General features: G+C 43.3%; 1 protein-coding gene across 1 annotated transcript in view; it reads left to right on the forward strand.

Annotated features, from left to right (window-relative positions):
• The window catches only part of ALOX5 (arachidonate 5-lipoxygenase), a gene marked incomplete at both ends in the record, with an annotated part of 34072 nt that extends 18363 nt beyond the window's left edge, over positions 1–15709 (forward strand). Inside the window, 9 exons of the mRNA XM_080347900.1 lie at positions 1643–1815; positions 2553–2699; positions 2798–3001; positions 3241–3327; positions 5075–5253; positions 8441–8562; positions 10803–10903; positions 14105–14275; positions 15530–15709. Of these exons, the coding sequence (XP_080204026.1) occupies positions 1643–1815; positions 2553–2699; positions 2798–3001; positions 3241–3327; positions 5075–5253; positions 8441–8562; positions 10803–10903; positions 14105–14275; positions 15530–15709 (1364 nt within the window). The remainder of the gene's footprint in view (positions 1–1642; positions 1816–2552; positions 2700–2797; positions 3002–3240; positions 3328–5074; positions 5254–8440; positions 8563–10802; positions 10904–14104; positions 14276–15529) is intronic.
• Between the last annotated feature and the right edge of the window lie 649 nt (positions 15710–16358).

The following is a 16358-nucleotide window of genomic DNA, read 5'->3' on the forward strand; positions in this document are numbered from 1 at the left end:
TTTGAAGGTCATCGTGTCATTTCTGTAAAGCAGGGCTGTGAAGCCTTTGATTCGTGAGCCAGACACAACCTGCTACTATCTCCCATGGTTACATTATTTTACTTTATTTTATTGTATTGCTGGTTATAGTAGATACACACGTACTATAAATTGGTTAGCAAGTGTCTTCTCAAACGTGTGTGAATAGCCTGTTCAGACTTTGGAAAGGAAAATACTTTTTCCACCTACTCTGAAGTTTTGCGCCTCTTCAGTCTGCCTAAGGACCTGTTAACAGAAATGAGAGTAATTTCTGTGGTCTCGGGTATAAAATAGAGCAAACAAAGTGACCAGAGCTATTAAAAACTAATTACAGCAATTAGTTATATCTAATAAGATTGCTTCCTAAGGTACTTTTATCACAAGAATAAAATAATAAAAAAAAAAATAAAAATCTATAATTAATTTCATTGATAATATTTCTACACCCTTGAGGAAAGTTCCAATTCTGTGAGTTTTAAACATTAAGTACCAGTCTCAGTGATGCTAATGCCACTCTGAAGCTGCTTGTTTGCACACCTTGGCAGAAACAGGGCTAATGGAGAAAGTGGTTCAAGGCATTTTTCAGTCATGCAGTTTCTATGCAAGGTGATGAGTCATTTTTTGCTTGGTATAGAATTCAGATAGATCTCCAGACTCATTATTCAATTGACAGAGATGATGTAAACATCAACTTTAAGCAAACTTAACTTTTTTCTGCCCTGTTAGAAAACACTGTGTGTTTTGAGACTCCTTTTTTAATTATCAGTGCATTCTTTCAAGACTGTCTTTTTCATCCTTTCACCCTTTGTAGAAAAATTAATTGCTTTCAGAAAAAGTTCTGCCTTGTCTAAAAATAGACAATAATCTAAAACCTTACTTGCTTCATTTTTCCTAAAAAGACACCAATGACATTTTTCACATTAATCGTGTTTTTTTCTCATTCCGAATGGTTAGGTTGAAGTGGCGACATGACATTATGAAACAGAACACTGCAATTGCGGAAAGCATCCAGTTATGTAAGGGTAAAGAAGTGGAGTTCCCAAAACTAGTGTTTTATTAAGAAGAGATTTTAATCTGAGTAATTAATATTAGCAACAGAGGGGAAAAAAAAAATATTAAACAAGCAAAATTATGAATGAGGAGTTTTACTGAGTCAAGGTTAAAATCCTTCCCCAGGTGTTCCTTACCCAGCTCCAGCTAAGAGAACTGCTCCAGCCCATGCTATTCCTCACCTACACATGTTGCTCTGTGTTTATCTTCTTCTGCCTGTGTCATCTTTTTTTTGGACTCATCCCTCTGTACTGCATACCCTGGGAATTTGAAGAGTGAGATTTAAAAATATAGTGGAAGACCTGAGAAGGTGGTCTGCAGATTGAGAGAGTACTTTTCATAGGACTGGAATATTCTACTTTTCATTGCTTCTGTACATGGAGAAACATGGAGTACATGGAGTGATCTTTCTCAAAATTCTATAGCACTTCATGAATCCTTTTCTTGCTACTTTCTTTAATCGAAGTTGCAGTGCAGTATAACAAAAGGTGGGGAGGAAAGGAGTAGTCCTACAATGCAGTGGGATATTGATACAGTGCAGATACCGATGCTTCAGGCTTATTTTTCCCTTTAGAATATGTGATGCAGCACTGGAAGGAAGATTTCATGTTTGGCTACCAGTTCCTGAATGGGTGCAATCCCGTGCTGATCCGGAGATGCACAGAGATACCCAAGAAGTTGCCCGTGACTATAGATATGGTAGAATGCAGTCTGGAGAGGAACCTGACGCTGGAGGAGGAAGTGAAGGTATGGCTCTGAGTCAGGTTGGACTCCATCTTTTCCTTCTCACATTCTCTAGCCTTCAAACCCTGATCTAACTGCCTTCAGCCACATCTCTCTCTTCACACGGTATGGTTGGTCATGGCAAAGCTGGTTGTCTCTGCAGACTGGCAACACTTCTGTTGACTGTTTTCTCCTGCTATCGTGGAACCACAGGCCATGCCTTTCTCCAAGTCCAATTAAAGAGCTGTCACAAGGAGGTAAAGTGTCCTTTTTCAGTGGTTTCCTCTGAAAGGTTAGGGACTAACTGATTGTCTCAGAGAGGAGAAGCGCCTCTCCCTTTTCTGGTAGGGTCTTACCCTCTTGTCATCTGCAGAGTTGAACTAACATGCCGAAGAAGCATTGGCAAGGATGGTGACTTGCTCTTGTTTGTATAACACGCACATGGGTCTCTTCAGCTGGCAGTGTGGAACTTGCTTGCATCTTAGTGTCACTGCACGAATGCCAAATATACAGTTGCTCTTTGCTGGAAGGCTGACTATCAGACCCAGCAGACACAAGTCAGGTAGTTTGTGTAAAGGTGTTTTCTGTCTCAATGGCATCTTCCCTGAGCCACCACGAGCAAGGGTGGGTCAGTGGCCGCTCATAACCAGAGAGCACGAGCCAGCCTCTGGCCAAGACTCCCCGACCTTTGTTCTGATCCTTGCTGCTTGCACTCCATTAAAACACATCATGAACTTCTTTTTTTTTTTTTTTTTCTCCAGCAAGGAAACATTTTCATTGTTGACTATGAGCTGCTAGATGGTGTGGATGCCAATAAAACAGACCCGTGCACAATACAGTACTTGACTGCACCCATCTGTCTGCTGTATAAGAATCTGGAGAGTAAAATTGTACCCATTGCAATCCAGGTGGGCCTACTGTCAGGGTCTTTAAAGGGACATACTGCTTGTTCTCTTATCTCAAACATGACTGACTTGGGGTTTTGTGTTCTTTTTATATCTTTCAGCTTGGTCAACAGCCTGGGCCAGACAATCCCATATTCCTTCCTTCAGATGCCACATATGACTGGCTGCTAGCTAAAATTTGGGTTCGCTCATCTGATTTCCACATCCACCAGACAGTGACCCATCTCTTACGGACACACTTGGTCTCAGAGGTGTTCAGCATAGCTATGTTCCGGCAGTTGCCTGCTGTACATCCCCTCTTCAAGGTTAGTTCTTGCATAAAAGGGTGTGTATGGGTCACGGAGGTTATCACTTTAGTTTGACAAACCACAAGGAAGTCCTGGTGATAGCTCAGCTGAGATAGTCTGGCTGGCTGCCCTGCAAGGCAGCGTACAGCTAAACCATCAGGACCTCCAAACTTTCTCCAGACCTTCAAACTTTACACCTGATTACTGTTGAATTCAATCAGCAAATTTACCTTCTTTCATTTTGTCCCATTTCAAAGCTCTTGGTGCCACACATGAGGTTCACAATAGCCATCAATACCAAAGCCCGAGAACAGCTTATCTGTGAATGTGGCCTTTTTGACAAGGTAAGTAATCCCACATATCCCAATAACAAATCTTCCTTATTCTTCATAGTTCCATATGTGTTTTTATCCTTTAACCACCACATATTCCTTTGTTTCTTGACCTTTCTGCTGAAGGGCAAACATAACTAATATCACCTGAGTAACTAGCACATAGAACTGATGTCTTGTGCTAAAGATGTTGTCTTTTACCTCTAAGGAGCCAATTCAGAACTGGCCAGTGTCAGCAGTGAGTCAGTATCTCACTTATTCGTAGCTAATGTGGCTTTGGGGTATGAGTATAGGAGTGCAAAGTAACATAATATGCATATACATCCCTGCACATGTATGTACACAGTTAAATCCCTAATTTATTTTAAGTACTCAGTTATTCATCTTGGGTCAGGGTGGTGAGTAAAAGGATTTGTGTCAGAGAAAGAAGTGTAGATAAGAGAGATTTCTAAGCCCACAAATACTGGGTGTAGATTCCAACATGTCTTCTTGAATTGCCATAAACATAAAGATCTGCAGATCTACTAGGATTAAAACTCAGCTTCGTCCAAGTCAGTGAAACACACCCACATGTCATGTACTGTGATGCAACTCATAGGTCAAATCTGAACATCTAAATCTGCCTGCACTGGTACTTAACGTGTACCTGGCTCTGCCTCCCTTGGCCCTCCCAGAAATGGCATGCTGCATCTAGGAACCACAAAAGGTTGGCATGCAGCAGTCTCTGGGACAACACACCAGCAGGAAATACGAAGCTCTCTATGGTTTCAGGAATCTTTCCAAAGGGAGAGCCTGTGATTCAGACAACCCTGTCCCTGTTATACTTCCGGCATCAGACCGAAAATAGTTTCCATGCTCTAGAGATTTTCCACCCAGGGGGAAAAGAGAAGTTAAGGCCAGGCACCTTCCTTGTCTTCTGTACTGCATTGCTGACTGTGGAAATCTGTCAGGCACACCCATTCCTTTGAACAGAAGCATAATCTCCGTACCCCCATGCATATGGGCTAAGCGTGTGCCTAAAACCTGCCAATGCGGATCCTGGAATCCAGAATTTGTTGGTTCCGATGAACAACTAGATGGAGGACAAGAAGTGTAAGCTGACTACTGCTATTATACAACACTTAGTATCATATGCTAGAAAAGCAACATTTGGAAGCTTTTGTGCATTGGTTATGTAAAGAGTTTTGCAGTGCTGCTTGTTGTGGACACACTGTGTTTTCCAAACACAAGGTACACTCAAACCCTGGCTAGTCCTCACCAGTAGCCACCTAGCGGGACTGAGCTCCTGGCTTAAATTCCAGTGTGGCTAACAGTAGCCTGCATCCTTAAGTACTTTCTCCTAAACCACTCTGTAGCAGGAGTGGGTGATTTAGCCAAAGCCCTGTTCTAACACAGTCCAGACTGCCTTGTTTCACACACACGGTTCGGAGCACAGGGCTGGCAGAGTGTGCTTTGGGTTTGATACTTCGATGTTGCTGTACTTTATTACTGTATTCCATTATAAGCAGGTGCTGTACCTATGGAGAAAATGTGGATATGAACAGCAATGCATGGGAAAGGTGTGAAATCTATGAAGTCAAAAGGCACAGTTCCAGTAGACCTCTGCAGTTCAGTACTTGTTTGTGTGGAGATGTGGTTTTCCCCTTAAAAACCAGCTTCACCAGCACTTTGAATACAGTCTCCTGTGAATTCGAAAAGCCAGTCTCAGCACAAAATGAATGTAAGCTCCTACTGTTCTGTCTTGCCATTCTTCCTGCAGGCGAATGCTACAGGTGGAGGAGGACATGTACAAATGGTGCAGAAAGCAATGAAGGATCTGACTTACAGCTCCCTCTGCTTCCCTGAGGAGATCAAAGCTAGAGGGATGGACAGCAAAGAGGATATCCCCTACTACTATTATCGTGATGATGGCATTAAAGTCTGGGAGGCTATAAAGAAGTAAGAGACTCTAGTTCTGTAAATGGGTAATAAAGTCACTGTCACAGAGACAGCTTCATTTTCTCTTTGCTCTGTTTACTCTTCATGACAGCGTTGTGAACAGCTTCTGGACTGTTTAGTCATGTGGAGCCTTTTCCATCCAGCATATCTCATCTGAGGAAAAATGTATAGTCAAGCACGCACTCACCCTTGAATGACTGTTAATTGCTGCTCTTCTCAGCCTTGTTTTCTTGCAGTCTGTATTTCAGAGGCCCCTTTATGTACTCTTCTATGGGATTTCACAGAGTTTGGTGAGTTGGAATTTAGATCTGCAAAGGGAATTCCATTACTTCTTTTTTAGCTATGCACAAACCAAGAAAGAACCCAGCTCTCTGGGCCAGCCATGTGAACCCATCAAGGTTCTTGTGGAGTGGAAATACAAGCTTGGCTTGCATGAGAGGGTTGTGTTAAGAAGCCAAATGGATTAGGCATTAACTGATTTGAGCAAAACCTTTTAAAAAATGCTTTACAATTGCAAGGCCCAAGTTTTGTCAGGAGGGGCAGCAGTTCTGAATCAGGAGAAGTACTGCAAGGCTGCTCTTTCAGGCAAACACGTCTTCGTTTCAGATATGAAACACTGCCTCAGAACGAAATGATTCATATGGTTTTTATTCTACAGTGGCATTTCATTTAACAAAAACATATTTTTGTACAGAATAAGTTGCTTGCTAAATATGCAGCTGGTTTGGGTCACATGATTCTGAAAACTATGCTTGTTAAAAATCAGATCTTTTATGTACACAAAGTAGGGGGTTTATAATGCAAGCATAGTATTTAAAGTGTTGGGTACATCTTTATCTCCTGTGTTTTCTCTATGTTTTGGTTATCTTGCAATATTTCCTGCAATTGTTAGTGCCAATTTGAGAGAAAAGGAAGTTATAATTTTTCTGTGGTTGGTTTTGGTTTTTTGTTTTGTTTTGGGAGGTTTTTTTGTCCCTTTTCTCTTTCCTGTGTTTTATTTGCTGATTGAGGTATGCCTTTTCAAATACCAGTTAATACTTAGTCAACTCAATTTAGTTTGACTATTTTTGGTTGTTAACCTAGCTGGAGGAAAATATTGCACAATGTTACACTGCCTCCAACTTGGCTGAGAGATTCTTCATAAGTGAATAATTTGGTTCATAAATGGGGTGGGCCCGTACACTTTTGAATGTGTGATATCCTGACCCATGAACCTGTGATCATGTGTGTGTCTAGTCCACGTGAATTTCCCACGCTCTGCAGGGGTGTCAGTCTCCACTGGGCCCCTCAGTTCCAGAAGGACAGGGAACTTCTAGAGAGAGTCCACCACAGGGCAACAAAGATGATTAAGGGAGTGCAGCATCTCCCTTATGAAGAAAGGCTGAGGGAGCTGGGTCTCTTTAGTGTGTAGAAGAGGAGGCTAAGGGGAGACCTTATTAATGTCTATAAGTATATAAAAGGTGAGTGCCATGAGGATGGAGCCAGGCTCTTCTCGGTGGCAAACAATGATAGGACAAGGGGTAATGGGATCAAGCTGGAACACAAGAGGTTCCACTTAAATTTGAGAAGAAACTTCTTCTCAGTGAGGATGACAGACACTGGAACAGGCTGCCCAGGGGGGTTGTGGAGTCTCCTTCTCTGGAGACATTCAAAACCCGCCTGGACATGTTCCTGTGTGACCTCACCTAGGCATTCCTGCTCTGGCAGAGGGATTGGACTAGATGATCTTCTGAGGTCCCTTCCAATCCCAAACATACTGTGATACTGTGATTGCTTCACATGTGGCAGATGGTCTGGTCTTAAGAAAGCTGATAGGGTTGTCCCTGTAGAAAAAATGAAGCTCACATGTCAAATTTTTAAACCCCTTCTCTAATACTCAGTTTCTTACTTCTGATCTAACTGCTGATAGATATTCCAACCCCAAGATATTCCAATTCAAAAGGCCTCATCCATATAGTAATTTATATTTGCACAGGAGAGGTTCTAAAATACTGCCATTGTGTAAGAGAAGGATTACCTTCTGTATGCATTTGGTACAGGTGCAAGGTGGTGGAGGCAGAGCTCATGCAGGGTAGCTTTATCTCTGCATGTTGCAGGATTTCTCTTTACCTTTGGCGTCCTCTGGAAGCCAAAATTACTTAAACTCTTAGTGTTTATGAAGTTGTTTGTCTGCCTAAATAACAACCTATTTGGCTAATAGAAACAACATTGACAGAATTGTAAATGTCTCCAAGTTGCAATCAGTTCGTAGCTTATTAGAGGAGAAATCTGTATTGGTTAACAATTCTTAATCCTATAAGTCAGCTTCGGCAGTCAAATGTTTCACCCTATGGGTTGTTGTCAAAATATTTAGAAAGAGATTAGAGGCACCTGCAGAGCTAACAGAATATCAGAGCATAACTCAGTTAAGCAGTCATTCAGTCATGAAATGCAGATAATCAGGAAAACAGGCTTTCCTATCTTGACTGCTTTCAGAACTATATTTCTGTTATCTTGTGTTTCAAGAGCCTTCCTTTCTTAGGTGAGTTAGCCAGGGAAACTTTTATAGAAAGAAGGATTTTGAGAAGAGGAACTGGAAGAGGACATGTCTACTGTATGCAGTGGGTGGATTAAAAAGCTCTAGACCTCTTATCCCTGAGAGAAGTGTCCTGACTCACCCACACTTTGTAGTGTGCCAGTTGGGTTTTGTGAAAAAGATGTGTGGTAGGAGGGGGTCAACTATTTGAACGGTATTCAGGAGCAGCTTTGGAGTATCCTACATACAGGGGATGGTGGTATCACAGTTTGGAAACCCCTGTTCCCTGTGTGAGATCCATGTGGATATGCCAAAGCAGTCTGTATTAAGTGAAAAAAAGGATGTAGGTGTGATGACAGAGGTTTGGGCAGCAGCAAAGCCTCAAATAAGAGAATAAAGTTTACAGGATTGCTCAGGGAATGCAGTGTGGTCCAGCATCTTTTTGTTGGGGGACGAAGTGATGCTGCAGTCATAAATGGATCAAAGCTGTTCCTGTGCATCCCCACTTCTTGTGGGAAGGAGGTAGGAGGGCGTTGAGATATGCTTTTGCCCTACTCTCTTTCTCCATGCAGCATCTGCCTCCTCTGCAAGGTCAGTAAAAGGACTTCAGGGAATGGCAGGTTTGCTTTCTCCTTTTCATTTTGGCTTGTTCATTTGTTTCTGTGTCTGAAGTTTTGCAGAGGATGTGATTCGTATCTACTATGAGAGTGACGAGGTGGTGTGTGAGGATGTGGAGCTCCAGGCCTTTGTCAAAGACATTTACGTCTATGGGATGAGAGGTGTGAAGGCTTCAGGTAAGGTATTATGGCCCAGCCAGGTGTGCAGCTTGTTTAGTCCCTGCTGATAGCAATGCTGCATGCCCAGCGTGCCTTGAACTGCTGGAGACTCCCTCCCTTCCTGGCTCAAAGGTGCTTGGTTTTATGTGTGAAACCCTGGATCAGGCTCCCCCTCCCTCAGCAGACAGCTGCTTCCTTTGCCACACATTCTCACTATGAGCTTGGGCAACTTGTGTAATGTCTCTGTGCACTGGGGATTGGTCCTTTGATCTTGTCTGCTCATGCACTGGGCGGGAAGAGGGGCTGTCTGTATGTGCTGTTGAAACCACCAGGCAAACTGATAGAATGATAAGGAGCAGTGAGACCCCCTTCAATCCTCTCCTCCAAACCTTGCACCAAGTAAGAACATTCCCAGGAGTATCTTGCTCTACTTCGCATTTTTTTTCAGTATCTGTCTTTCTGCTGTCTTCAAGAGAAGATACCCATAGTTCTTTCTAAGAAATATTTTCCTTTGCTCTGTCTTCTCTTACTGTCTCTCACTTCCTGAAAACCATTAAATAGCTGTGTGAGTTCTTGTCCATAACATGGCTTTATTATTCCACCTGAGTTAACACTCTCCTGCCTTTCCCTAAACAGGTTTCTTTCCTTCCACTCACATTTTTTCCAAGCAGGTTTTCAGGATTTTATACAGGTGGGTGGGTGGGGTTTCTTCATACTGTCCTGACTGATTTACATCTGGAAATACCTGTTGGCCAGTGATCTGGGGCAGATGGCTTTTACACTGCGTGCACACGTTTGTGTGTGAGACCTCCAGGCAAAACTGTGATGTTTGCACTCATTACGAATATACAGTGGTGTATAACACCCTGCTGGGCTCTGCCTGCCTGGATAAGGAAAAGACTCTGGGCCAACTAGTTGCTATCATTTTTTTTTTTGTTTAGTTGTCTCTCAGGAAAAGCTTAGAAATGGCCTTCTAGTAGGAACTTCAGGCTTGATCTTGATATGACACAAGTACGGAGCCTTTCCAGGGCTAGAACTGGGGTGGGATGCTACAAGCACCACCAATGGCAGGACTGCCACTAGAGGTGGGAAACCTGCCAGGCCTGCAGTATCCCTGTCTACCTTGCTGCCTCTCCAAGGTCTGGGACAGAGAGCAGGGGGACTTGGCTGGATCTGTAAAGAATGGAAGGAGGATAAATGAGGGAGGTTGTTGCACCTGGGATTTCCTTTCCAGTCTCTGTTCCTACCCTGTGAGGGCTGCTCTGACTGGGAGCATGCCAAGCCCCTTTAAAGATAAGCACAGTGTGCTTAGAATAGCAGGACACATGAAGGGATGGTGCATCCTTTTCTCTTTGGGCTTGGTGGCTGGCCAGAGCTAACACGTGCCTCTTCCCCCTCTCAGGCTGATTTCACATCTGCATCATGTTGCTGGTGGAGATGTGAAGCGGCTGGCACAGGCAGCCAAGGAAGGGGCAGCTTGGCCCAAGGTGCTGACAGGTCCCTAGGTATCCTGGGACCTGTGGTCACATTGGGATGGGACAGGGAGTACAGCACTGGACTGTGATGTTGGGGGTGCTTTGGCTGCCAAATATTTCCCTAGTCCCTGACTATTCCCTTCTTTCTTTATATAGCTCTGTTTGAACATTCCCCTTCAAAGACAGCTTGATGCAACTATTTCTGTTCCTCATTCCGCTGGTTCTCTTTCTAAAGTTCTCATTTCCCCACTTCCTGTTTCAGCAGATGAGCTCTCCCTGCTTTCCTTCTCACAGTGCACTTGATTGCTGAGCCTTGGACCTTTGTAAGCATACGCACATGGTCATTTGCTCCCTCGCATGAACCTTCCTTGCTTACACTGCAGACTGAAGAAAAGGGGAATATCTGAGGCCCCTGCCCTGTGGACTCTCTTGAGTTCCTTGCTGCAGGGTAGGTAGTGTGAGAGGACAGGGATACAGTATTTTTTAAAGATTTAATTATACTTTGCCCTTAAGGAATGCCATGTACTTTGCAAACAGTGGTGATGCCTCACAAGCCTGTTTGAGGTAAGGCAGGATCACTGTTTTTATGGCTGGACAGCCAAGACATAGGGAGCTTGAGCAGCTCCTGTTAGACCACACAGTAAGATTCAGAGAGAGAATGCCTTGCTGATAAGTGACTGCTGCACAGTCCTCTAACTCATGCCTTTTGAGGAGCTGATTACTAGTGGGTAACTGGGTTACTTCATAGCTGAGTTACTTAAGTTTTTCTTCTCCCTTGTTTAGGATTTCCTAAAATTATCAGGACACGAGAGAAGCTAGCAGAATATCTCACGGTGATAATATTCACCACATCAGCCCAGCATGCAGCTGTGAATTTTGGTCAGGTAGGAATTTCTGAGAAGAATGTTCTTTTTTTCTGGTCTGGGAGTTGCATCTACCATGACGAGATATGAGAAATATTTTTTTAGCAGATGTACAGACATTATATTACTCTTTCTGGTCAAAATAACTGCAAAGCCATCTGCAAATGCCCGTGAAGCCTGCGGAAACTGAAATATTTTGGAAACCGAGAAAGGCATTTTGAGTTTTAACTATGTACCCACGCTCAAATTTAGGGGTTCTAACTTGTATATTTTAGCTTTAATGATTTTATTATAGATAACTTTTTAAAAAACTTTTTAATAGGTTGCTAAGATTCCTTTCAGAAATGCTGAATGGTTCAGGTACACAGTCTAGCTACCGTGTTTTGCAGACATCACTTCAGTTGCCTGGATATGATGTATGCTGGCAGTCTGTGGCACATTCTGCAATGAAATGCAATGAGTTATGCTGAGTGGCTTTACTTTGCATTTGCTGTGAGTGTATGCACGGGTGACTACCATGGCTTTCTGTTGTAAGCTGCTCTAATTTGGCAGTGTGCCTGTCCCGAAGCAGCATACATTTTCAGATGCGTCTTAAGAAACACGTACAGTGCAGCTCAGTGCTATGACTGCAGTTCATGTAGCTGCGTACGCCATCTGCCTTTGAGCTGGTGCAGCTGGCTGTTTCTAACAGCTCAGTCCCAGAACAGGCATCTAGCTGGACTAATGGCGTATTTACCAAGGGTCCTGAGTTAACTAGTTGGAAGCTACTGTGCACGTCTGCAGGACCTCCAGTTTTCCTTTCTGCAGCAGGAGAGACAAATCTCTACAAGGTAATGTCTCACTGAAGTGAGGGGGTCCAGACCTTCAGTGATATCTAGATACTGGTGAGACCCCATCTGGAATATTGTGTCCAGTTCTGGGCCCCTCAGTTCAAGAAGGACAAGGAACTGCTGGAGAGGGTCCAGCGTAGGGCAACCAAGATGATTAAGGGAGTGGAGCACCTCCCTTATGAGGAAAGGCTGAGGGAGCTGGGTCTCTTTAGTTTGGAGAAGAGGAGACTGAGGGGTGACCTTATTAATGTTTATAAATATATAAAAGGTGAGTGCCATGAGGATGGAGCCAGGCTCTTCTCGTTGGCAAACAATGATAGGACAAGGGGCAATGGGATCAAGCTGGAACACAAGAGGTTCCACTTAAATTTGAGAAAAAACTTCTTCTCAGTAAGGGTGACAGAGCACTGGAACAGGCTGCCCAGGGGGGTTGTGGAGTCTCCTTCTCTGGAGACATTCAAGACCCACCTGGACATGTTCCTGTGCAACCTCACTTAGGCGTTCCTGCTCCAGCAGGGGGATTGGACTAGATGATCTTTTGAGGTCCCTTCCAATCCAGAACATACTGTGATACTTAATTCCCACTGATACACATAGAAATTGAAGCAGTATATCTGTAAGGATCTAGGCTTTGGTCATATATAGTGAAGTTTTCAAAAGCACCAATGTGAATAATATTCCCAATGCATGGAAAGGGCACTTCTGTGCATTTCTTGAGTTTGTGAGCCAACTGCAACTGTGAGCTTCCTTTCTGATGCTTGATGTGTCACATACTGATAGCCTGCGTTATCTCTGCCTGCCTTTACTGACATATATTTACTCTGAGACTACAGTAGCAGTCTGCATTTCAAATGCTGTTTCTTCCAACATCAATGCATTTTGGAAAGCAGACTCCACAGCCAGAAGCAAATCTCTTTGTCAGGCTGTATTGCACAGAGCTGCTTCACTGAATGGATGGTTGGTCGCTGGAACAGGCTCCCCAGGGAAGTGGTCACAGTGCCAAGCCTGTCAAAATTCAAGGAGTGTCTGGATGGTACTCTCAGTCATATGGTTTAGTTTTAGATAGACCTGCAAAGTGCAGGGAGTTTGACTCGATGATCCTTATGGGTATCTTCCAACTTGAGATATTCTGTGATTCTATGAGCTTTTTTTTTTGGCACATGTTCTGGCTTCGGGCATGGATAATCTCACAGATAAGCAGAGAGACCATTTTCCCTATGGGGAAATATTATTCCCAAACACATCCCACATCACTTTCCATATTGGCTCTTCTGTCTATTCCTGCAGCTCAGAAGCCCTGGAACAGGTCTGGAGCCAGGTGTCAAATGAACCCTCACTATTCCTGTGCCACATCCATGACCAGGGACCTCTGCGACTATTCACTTCTAACCTGTCACTACAAGTGAAAGAGGCATCTCACAGCCTTCCTCTCAGGGAATCCTGTCAATTCAAGTACCACTAAGATACCATCTTTTAATATTGTCCAGACTATTAGGACTTATCAGAGAGCTTTCAGAGAATGAAAAGGGGAATTTGGCATGCAGAGGATATTCAGCCCATCAGCAAAAAGGTCTTCAGCTATGGGAAAAAATGGCAGAGAGAGCAGGCTGAAAGTAGGAGGAGATGGCTGTGCATTCAAGAGAGTAGACTGAGCATGACGTAAGCATGGCACACAGCTGACATGGTTAGGGAATTATCCTCTTCCCTAAGGCAGGGCAGAGGATATGTATGAATGTAATGAAAAAGTGCTTGGGAAAGAAAGAGTTATGGTAAGTGCAAAGTCTCAGAGGGTGGCAAAAATTGGGGTCATATCTTAGGCAAAATGGGACATCGTAATCCCACAATACTGAAGCAGGCCAGAAGTGATTCTGAGTTCCCAGTCTGGTGCTCACCATGGCCACATCCATGAAGCACCAGGGTCCTTTGCCTCTCTTACTGCCTTACCCCACAGTACTGTGAGGGTGTTCTTAGAGCAAACTTTGCAGAAAAGAACAAGTGGAGAAAAGCATATTTTTATCGAGTATAGCTTCTAATAAGAAGCTGTCTCCAATTATCGAAGAGATCTTTATTTAGTTAAATAGCCAAGTCCTTAGCCTAGCTGGTGAATCTGGGCTGTGCAGGCATATGCCTGTGGTTAGCAGAATAACTACTCCCATTTAGACAACCTAGCTCTCTCTCCTGTGAGATCCTGAGAAAGATAGTAGAGACTTCCTTGTCTCATTCAGTCCTTCTCTATAGCATCTCTCTGTCCTTTGGTTAGTAGCTTCTGTTTCTGATAGGCTCATATTACAGAAGCAGACTCCCTGGTGTCAAGATTCCTGATTTTCTTTGCAGTCTTCCTAAATACAGTCCCCTGTAGCTTTTCAGTGTGTTCTCTTGCTTTGTTGTGCAGTATGACTGGTGTTCCTGGATTCCCAACGCCCCACCAACAATGCGCTGCCCTCCTCCAACAGAAAAGGGGACAGTCACCATCGAGCAAATTGTGGAGAGTCTGCCAGACAGGGGACGTTCCTGTTGGCATCTTGGAGCTGTCTGGGCCTTAAGCCAATTCCAGGACACTGAAGTAAGTTGACCTTCTCTAGGTGGTGGAGATGCGAGACCATGAGGGTCATGGCAAGACCACACAGACTCATGAGATTGTAGTACTGCTCTGTGCTTGACTGGACCTTTCTGTAAAAGTGTATCAATGGTGTAGGTTTTCCCTTGCTCTGCCAGATGTAAACCAGCTCCGAGTAAGAAGTTTTGTTCTTAATCTGAGGCTGTGTTTCAGTCAAAATGAAAGTTTTTAAACTGAAACATGGCCTTGCTGAGTAAGGATGCTGGTGTGGGAGGAAGTGGGCTGCAGAGGCACAAGGGATTTCTCCACTCCTTACCCCAGTTCCACCAGTGCTGATGGAGAAGTTACAGCACCATATGTCACCCTGTCCTGTCCCTTTGGAAATTATGCCCCAGTGCTACCTGCACTACAGCTGTGGCTTGTGCCTGGCTGGTATGGAATGCAAACAAAACAAGCCAACGGGAGGCTTTGCAAACATGGTCTGTAGCTGTTTTCCTCATGTAAAATGAGGTTGTAGGTCGTTGGTTTTCTCACCCAAGAGCTGAATCTGGGAAGATGTGTTTTGAAATCCTTAAATGGAAGATGATGAACAGAGGGTACTTCAAATGAAGTCTCTCTTTAAGAAGAAAGCAGATTTCAGCTGAGCAACTAATAGTGTGGGTAGTATAATGGGAAATAGTTACCTAAAGCAGGTAATTTGCCAGTATGCATATTGGCAATGCAGTATTCAGGGCACCCTTATAGAGTCCAAGCAGACTAAAGAAACTGTCAGGCTGAACTTTGAAGGGCAGTTTTAAGTTAGCAGAAACTTCCACTGTCACTGAAAGAAGCAGTTGTTTTCCTTTTTCACCCCTGGTTGTTCATCCCCATGCCATGATGTCCTTGTCTTTAGCAGCATAAATGTGTGAGTGGCTACACAGAGCCACTGGCTTGGGAAGCTGACCTGACTGATCACTAACCTGAATAATACTGCTTGGTTTTCAGTGAATCAGCTCCTTGCAAGTGGCAGAGGTGCCACACAGACACCTGAACCAGCACTACAGAAAGACACAGGGATGAAAAGAAGCAGCTAGTGGTGGAGGGAGGGCAGAACAGTGTGTTTCGTTGGCAGTGCCAATGTAGTCTATCTCAAATATTTATGGTACTACTTTAATAGTAGCCTTTGTGAGGCTCTGCATGTTGTTCTGCTGGATGGCATACTGCTGAAATAGAATAGCCATTGCTTTCTCAATTCATGATTTCTTGGTGTTTTTCAATTAGCTCTTTCTGGGCATGTACCCAGATGAACACTTCGTGGAGAAGCCAGTGAAAGAGGCTATGACAAAATTTCGCAAGAATCTGGATGAGATCGTCAGTGCCATCACTGAGCGTAACAAGAACAAAAAACTTCCTTACTACTACCTTTCGCCAGATCGCATTCCTAACAGTGTTGCTGTTTGAGCAGATACCCAGGAGAGTTTAGAGGCATGTAAAGCTCATGATGCTTTCCTGTAACATATGCTTCTTTTCAATGAACTTTCAGAAATGGATAAAATAAACCCACCCTCTCCATCAGACCTGACCCATAGTCTATTTGATTGTGACTGATCTTGTGGACAATGTGTAGTTTACAACCGTCTAGGCCAACTTTGTTATGAGTTTGTTTTTCTAAGATTTTTTTGATTCAATCTTAGAATCAATATCCATGTTTCTGTTAGCTTTCCCTCTCCTGGTCAAAACAATATAACCATAGATACACTTATCTTATTCAATGAAAATGGTATCATGAGCAATATACAAGTCACGTGTTTAAAATCTTTCCTGTTTTTAATAGGTGACACTGATCCTGTTTTTAATAGATGACACTGGTGACATAAAAATATAACATTGCATGTTTATAAATTGTTTTTTATCTGATTAAAACAAATGTTAAATATTTTCACTGCAACTGTGAATGTCTTAATCAGGATGAAGGTAGAAGCAGGATATTTTCTTAATATAGCTGATGGGTTTTTAATACTTTCTTACCAAGTTCATGTGAAATGAGATAGACTGATTCATAGGAGATGAAAATTTTGTACCTACATAAACCTGTATGTTTTCTAAATAA

This window comes from Nesoenas mayeri, assembly GCF_963082525.1.
Source record: "Nesoenas mayeri genome assembly, chromosome: 7".
NCBI lineage: Eukaryota > Metazoa > Chordata > Aves > Columbiformes > Columbidae > Nesoenas > Nesoenas mayeri.